At 37.0% G+C, this 7702-nt stretch overlaps 1 protein-coding gene across 3 annotated transcripts; it reads right to left on the bottom strand.

Annotated features, from left to right (window-relative positions):
• Nucleotides 1–1847: 1847 nt before the first annotated feature.
• Nucleotides 1848–7123, bottom strand: LOC130955888 (uncharacterized). Of its 3 annotated transcripts, XM_057882883.1 has the most exons (4): nt 5403–7123; nt 5242–5301; nt 3559–3840; nt 1848–2164 (listed from the first exon to the last, which is right to left on the bottom strand). In XM_057882883.1, exon 1 carries the CDS (start codon nt 7008–7010, stop codon nt 5418–5420), a length of 1593 nt encoding a protein of 530 aa, XP_057738866.1. In that variant the 5' UTR covers nt 7011–7123; the 3' UTR covers nt 1848–2164; nt 3559–3840; nt 5242–5301; nt 5403–5417. The 3 variants fall into 3 exon arrangements, with proteins under 3 accessions (XP_057738866.1, XP_057738865.1, XP_057738864.1); XM_057882882.1 differs by lacking the exon at nt 5242–5301 and having other exon boundaries at nt 1854–2164; XM_057882881.1 differs by lacking the exon at nt 1848–2164 and having other exon boundaries at nt 3514–3840; nt 5242–7122.
• Between the last annotated feature and the right edge of the window lie 579 nt (nt 7124–7702).

The raw sequence follows: 7702 nt of genomic DNA, 5'->3' as shown, positions 1-7702 counted from the left end.
TGGTAACACCAAAGAAAGAGACAGAGAACTTCAAATACTTACAAATTTTGCCTTTTGGCAGTTTATTTAATATCTATGATCATCCTTAGATATTAACTACATCAAAGAAAACGACTTCTTCTGCTTATCTTCTTAAAATATTGATTAGAAGCTTGATCAACCAAACAACCTAAGCATCATGATAATAAATTAGTCAGGGGCATATATTTAAGGTTTTTCTCAAGGGTGTGACGCTGCCATTTTTTATTTTATCTTTTAGAATCAATTTCCAGCATACTGGAATATACTTCATCTAGCTTTGCAAAGAATGACTAATTAATTAGTTGGTTATTAGGATGAGAAAAATTCATAAAAAATAATGTATATACAAAGACTCAATCTACTATACCTGTGTATAAATATATTTATTATTTTATATATTTTTATTATATATTTTATATTTTAATATATATTATATACAAATAACTAATTTAATACTTAATTTTTGGTGTAGGTTAAAATATCAAAACATGAGAGGTAATAATTAGGAATATATGATATATCTTCTCGTATGTTTTATATGATTTCACAGTAAATAAATTTCTAACTATTCATATAAAAAGCGAGATTTCGATAGATAAAAGTTAAAGGCGTCTATTTAAATGAAAATGTTAAAAATATCTTTTTATAAAAAATTTTATGCTAAAAGTATATTTTGTTTGTTTGATCACATTTTAAAAAAAAGATAATACTTTTATAGTATATCAAATCAAATTTTATAATTTATTATCTAATAATAAAAAAATACATCTTTATATAAAAATAATTATAAAATTGTTATGATAATATCCGTCAAAGTTAAAATACTTCCAATGCCCTTTTGCCATGTGGAAGGCCTTTAAGAATTCTATTGTCTCTATCTCACTTGGGAGTTTATATTGTGTACGAAATCGGCTCTAGAAGACTAAAATATTTTCCATCTTTCAAGTATTTAAGTTTCTTACGAAATCGGCTCAAGAGTACATAACTTATTTTAAGTTGAGCAATTCACCTATTTCATATGTCTCAAGTTTAAATTAATGCCATCAAAGTTTCACTGTCTACTTTTCGTTATGTTATTGAGTTTAATTTTAATGGACTGATAGCTTAAAATATTTTATATGATATATTTAATTATATTTATTTTTTAGATAATTATTTATGTAATTTATATAAAAAATAATTATTTTTGTTAATATAATATTATTTAATTAAATATATATAATTATTTTATATTAATAATATATTAAAATTAAATTTTATATTATTATATATAATTATATATAAAATAATTATAAGTCATTGGAAGTGATATTAAATAATCAAATAATCAATTCTATTTGAGAAATTAGACACTAGATTTCGCCATTGCTTTTGTATCTTATTTAGTTTACGACTCTAGAAGATCCTTGCAATCCCCGGAACCACAAATAAAACTTAACTTTTACTTAAAACTTTTAAATTTTAGCAATATTGTATTTTAGACGTGAATAGTATTATTTGGTGATTTTTTGTAGATGTACTTTGTCTTGCAAAATAACATATCTAAATCAGGAGTAATATTATCAATTTAAGAATGACAATATGCACTCCTTATATTTTCAAAGGTTTTAGAAATCACAATTCATAGTAATAAATACCCAAAAAAAAAAATCAGAGTAATAATCCTTCTGTCATGTATTATTTCCAAACAGTAACTAATGTAGTAATGCGCAAGCATCTACAACAAAGAATCAATTTGGTTTGGCAATATAAGCTACCATCTTATTAGGTTGAAATACTTTGGCTAACAAATCTCACTCTCAAATGCTACTTTAACATTTTCATAAGTTTTCTTATACCATGTTTTCATTACAAAGTTAAATTAGTCATGTCATTCTTTTCAATGTGACATCTGACAATCAAGGGTAGTTAATAATTACTCATCAAATTTTTTCCATACCCATTACAAGCATTTCTCAATCCTGCCAATTTCAAAGAAAACAACAGACATGCCACTCACCAAGGTCCAACAACTCAAACTCAGCAAAATCATGAATTTGATGATACATTGGTACTCTGGTAGTACCCGGATGCAGCTTTGCTGTTGCAACTGATGGTTTGAAAAGAGAGTAGTGACCTTAATTAAACATGTTATGCTCATTCGCTGCAGAAGAAGATGAAATTCATAAGAACACAAAAGGCGAAGGAGTGGTGAAGGACAATAACTCGGTTTAAAAACAAGCAGCGAGAAATTGCTTTCCTAAGCATAAGGAAACACTGCGTATATTTTGCGAGTAAATCTCAACTCGGTTTATAGCAATTTGTGTGTTGATCAATCTCGTCAATCACCACTTTTTAGTACACTTGAGATTTCTAACTAAGGAAATCACGGGACCAATGATCCTTCAGAATTTACAATGACAAATTTGACATTCCGAGTGACAAATTAGTTGTCCCCTACAAAATCACGGACACACATAGGAGAGAATTATCTGGTTTTTTTTTTCAATAGTGGGAGAAGAGATTGCCAATGCAAAGTTTGTCGGGACCAAGTTGGGAGTTTACTCATTTTTACATTCATGGTATACTGCAAAAGCTACTCAGATTGTCAGGATAACCACAATATCGATGAAGCCAAAACAACTACAAGGAGAAGGTGACACCTAAATGACAAACCAAGTCAATTATCCAGAAATCTATGATATACAATGGAAACAACATATTTAAAGAGCACTAGTTGTCTAGCTCAAACAATTAAAGCCACTAGTCTCATTCAAAAGGCAGTGATGCACAAGCATCCCACGTTAACACAGGATCCGGAAAAAGGCTGCACTCAAAAGGTGTAATGTACGCAATCTAACCTGATATTTACATCAGTGACTGTTTCCACAGCTTGAACCCGTGACATTAAGGTCACACAAAGACAATTCAACCGTTGCTCCAAGGCTTCCCTTCACTAGTCTCATTCAAAAGTTAAAAATAAATTCCCTATCGACATCATTAAACTATAGGCGAGATAACATAATCTTCCCATGTGCTGACTTTCCATCTGCATCAATGCCTAGAACTAACTGGGACCTTGGGACTGCAATTTTAATTGTTAGTTCTCGGTACCTTTGTCGTCAATCAACTACTGTTTTCTAATCTAGGCCAAAACCCGATGGCAACTAAGATTTGCTGAGTACTACTACAACACTTCACAAGTCAATTCAATGACAATCATGTAAAAGTGTAATGCTTATCAGTAATCTTGCTTCTAAAAAAAAAAAAAAAAAACTGCCGAACAAGAAAGTTTGCTAAAACTATTTGCTAATTAAGTGGCATAATACAATAGAGTAATTTAAATTGTTGTAAACATGAATGATATCTATCATGCCACACAAATATGCCACATATACAGCAACTATTCCTGGCCAGATATTTTCAGGACATGTAGAATCATCCCTAATTACCTCTTAAACTTAACTAGATGATGCATAATTATGATAACATATGTTCATGCAACTATAACAATAAAAGACCATAAAAATCAACATTGATTATTGGGCATTAACTTACCACTGAGGGATAGTATTTTAACATAGGGAACAAGAACCATTTCTAGCAAGATTCACTGAACGTGAGAATCGAAAGAGGAAGGGGACGCAGAAACGGAATAGTCGCAGAAACGGAATTAGTCGCAGAAATGGAATAGTCGATGCATATGACAGATGAAGCATTTTCTGCCAAAACATCCCAATGGCTATTACATGCCTCAATACCAATAAAAAGAATTGTGTTGCACACTGAGAGCCAAAATTCTCCTCCATTCTTGTACTTCGGCATATAAACTTTTGGCAGCTGTCACCAAAATATATTTAAGGAAACGTTAAGATTTCAAAAAAAAGTATAAACAGAAATAAGTAATATTAACTATTCGTTTCAACTTTCAAGACACATTTCGAAGGTTCATCTGTATTATGCCATTGTACTGAGATTATGGCGAGGCTCATTCAGTTTGATCAATAAATCAATTGAGAAGTATCATTGCTGGATGTGTTTATATAATTTATTAGACTATAGGGACCTCTCTTGTGGCACTTTAATATTTGCACATACACACTTTAGTTTTGATTGTTACATCAACTACTGCATGTGCAAACAATTTTCATATTCTCAGTTACCTTTGTACAAAATACTCACTACCCTTCCCCTTACCACCCATCACCATCACACCCACTGCCTCCCAACCCACCACTAGCACCAGCACAAAAACCGACCCGATCAGCTGTTCCACAACACCGCTATCCCCGGCGGCTGGTCGACCCCACCAACAGCAACCGAAAACAACAGAGAGTATGTAGAAATAGCATTTAACAACCGAATGTAACTAAAAACTTCACTACTGCTGCCACAACCACCTTCATACCACTGAAATTGTCAAACCCTGTGCTACTCTCCATGGTGCCAAACCCCTCCTCCCCTTCAACATCCTCACTGCTTATGACCTCCAGTCTAGCCACCACCTATTAGACTGTTCTCCCAGCAACAATACCGTCACAATGCTTGCGTTAAGAATGGCACAAGGGACAATACAGAGGAAAAGCTTTGATCTCAAACTCTTCCTAGATCCTTGCAACGCCAGAGGAGGAGGAGGAGGAGAGATGATTTTTTTGTTGTTGAGGGGGGGGGGGGGGGGGGAGAATATGATGAGGGAAAAATCAGGGAGCCATTTGGGTGGTGGTGGAAATAGGGATTTGGAAGAAAAAACCATGACTTTTAATAACGGTAAAATAGACATTTTACAACTATTTAAATCTACAAGGGATGTTTATTGTGATGAACTAATGACATCTAAAAATTCAGGAGAAAACCTTAAGTTGCCCAATATATTTATTCAAGAAAATGCCTATTAAACAATACCACTGTTTTGGTCCTGAGTTTAAAGAATCCAATGGCGAAGAATGTTCAAGAAAATGCATATCATTATTATACCATAACCAAATGCATAAATAACACCAGCAGTAGCAGTTAAAAACCAGAAGAAAACTTGGAATTGTGTAATCCAAATGACTCACCAAAAAAAAAAATAAATTAAACAGGCCGATATAAAACTAAGAAGAATTTAAAGTTAACATGCAATAACCGCTCTCTACAAAGTCCGTTCTCTCCAACAAGCAATCAGAGGCATCAAAAGAAACTCATTTCAATAGTAGTAGTAACATACTAAGCAAAATTGCAATTGTGACATATATAACCTACCAATAAAGGAATTCCATACAAATTCACTAGAAGGATAAACATTGTCCTCATTCTCCAAGTCTACACATACCAACGAAAGGTGAAAAAACATGGAGCTAGCACAATCAAAATATAGTCTAAAAGTGCAACAAACTACAAGATAAAGAGTAAAACTAGCTGACCATGCATGAAAGAAATCAAGCATCAGCACCATCCGAGGTTTTTGCAGCGAAAGGGTCATGAGTTGGGCCAACATCCTGCCCAATGTGGCGCTGCACGAGCCGCTGCAGATCAGCCATAACCTTGTGCTCCCTCTTGGCCTTCTCCTCGTAGTTAAACATAGCCAAAGCACGCTTGTCCTCAGCACTATAAACCTGGTTTTCCTTCCTAATACGAATGGCATTCATCCTCTGATGCCTGCTACCACTCATCACATAACCAAGGGTCTCAAACTTCTGAATCTCCTCTGCAGAAAGACCCACTTCACCTCTTCGTGGGATACGCTTCCCTTGCTGAACATACTGTGCAATTGCATCACCTTCACCGGGCCTAAGGGCGCCCCCATAACTTATATGACCCTCTGCCCTTGGCAAAGGCATTGGCCCTACAGCGGGTTCATTATCTAAAGCCGGTTTCTTCTGAGATTCAAATAGTTCCTTCAATTTCAAAGCCTCGGGATCCACCTCTGTTTTCATCACCTCTTCAACTACTGCTTTGTTTTTTGCATCACCAAAACCCTTTTTCTCTTCTGATTCAGAAACCTCTTTTTCTGATTCAGATTTTCTACTTCTTCGTTTTCTTCTTTCTCTTCTGCTTCTCTTCGACCGCGAAGAATGCTTCCTCTTTCTCCTTTCGCTGTCGTCAGAATCATCGCTTTCGCTCTCTTCACTCTCATCAGAATCACTATACCTTCTCTTTTTTCTGTTCCCTCTAGTCTTACCACTCTTCCTCTTACCCCTCCTACTTTTGCGCTCCTCTTCTTCAGCATCACTTCCCTCTGATTCACTATCATTATTAGACTCTCTCCTTCTCCTATGCTTCGATTTTGAACTTCTTTTTCTCTTCCTCCTTGAAATTGAATCGTCTGATTCAGATTCACTATCCTCTGACTCGGATTCATTTTCCTCTGATTCACTATCGCTATTCGATCTTCTCCTGCGTTTCAAACCAGAAACCCTCCTCCTCTTTTTCCTCGAACGCGAGTCATCTGATTCAGCTTCCGACTCGGAAAAATTCTCCGATTTTGGTTCAGATTTGGATTTTTCGCTAGGTTTAACCTCCTTGTCGCTCGAATCGCCTTTTTCAACACCAAATTTCACAGTGATCTCTTCAGCTCTTTCTTCCTCCGATTCTTGTTCGTTCTCGCGCCTGGGAGGGCTCGGCGTGACGTTCCAGATGCAATGCTTCAGCGACTTTCGCATCTTCTGCCTCTTCAGCCTCCGGTACTCCTCGAAGCTCAATCCTTTCAGCTCCTCGTCAGAATCAGAATCCGGGCGGCGGTCACGGTCTAGGTACGAGCCGCCGCTACGACGGCCGAATTTCTTCGGTAGGACGTCGCCGTTAGGAAGTCCGTCGTTGTAGGCGGTAGGCCTAGGGCTTCTACGCTCAGGTGAAGTTGATCGGCGGCGATCATGGCGGCGGTCCCGGTTGCGGTCGTAAGAATCATAGCTAGGGCTTCGGCGGCGGCGGCGGCGGTAACCGTCGGAGAGGTCGGAGTCAGGAGTGGTGCGGCGATGGTCGAAACGGCGTCGTTCATTAGGGACTTCGATTGTGGAAGATGGTCTTGCCATTGCGGTTGGAATGAGTTTGGCGGTGGGGTTTCACTTCAACATAAATAATTTAATATTGCCTTTCTTTATGGGAGAGGATAAATATTGCTGCAGTTTGTTTGTTTGTTTTTTTTTTTTTTAATTGAAAGAGAGTTATCTCCTTTTTTAGGCTTAAGAATTTGGCTATGGAGTAAAGGGTGGTGATTTAGTTGGAATGGGGATACTTAGTGTATTTATATTTGGGTTTGGGTGGACGTCTCAGATGCAAGGTCAATATGTGGGAGGCGGTTACATGCGGCACGTGGGGGCGTGAAAGACACATGGCAGAGATTGGCATGGAGAGCGTGCTGACGTGGCAAAGCGTGGTTGGCTAAGGTAGGAAGTACGTGGTGGGCGTGCTGAGTCAGCACGCAGAAGACGTGCTGACATGTGGCAAAGCGTGGTTGCCTGAGACAGGCAGCACGTGGGGACGTGTTGAATGCTCCCCTCTAAATAAGGTAGAGCTCAGTACTATTTTTATTCTAAATAAGAGTGTGTTTTGAGTGTTCTTTGAGTGTGTTAGTAGTGTAATGGAGGGTACCGCAAACTTAGTAGTGTATCGCAACGGTGAGATAATACGTAATACTCATAAGTGAGTGAGGTTTGTGTGCCAGAATCCGTTTTCGTTTGTGGTTCCATGCACCGTGACATTAATGGAGTTTCAGAACGGTCTC

This window comes from Arachis stenosperma, chromosome 10, assembly GCF_014773155.1.
Source record: "Arachis stenosperma cultivar V10309 chromosome 10, arast.V10309.gnm1.PFL2, whole genome shotgun sequence".
Lineage (NCBI taxonomy): Eukaryota > Viridiplantae > Streptophyta > Magnoliopsida > Fabales > Fabaceae > Arachis > Arachis stenosperma.
This window is presented reverse-complemented; position numbering and strand designations above follow the sequence as displayed.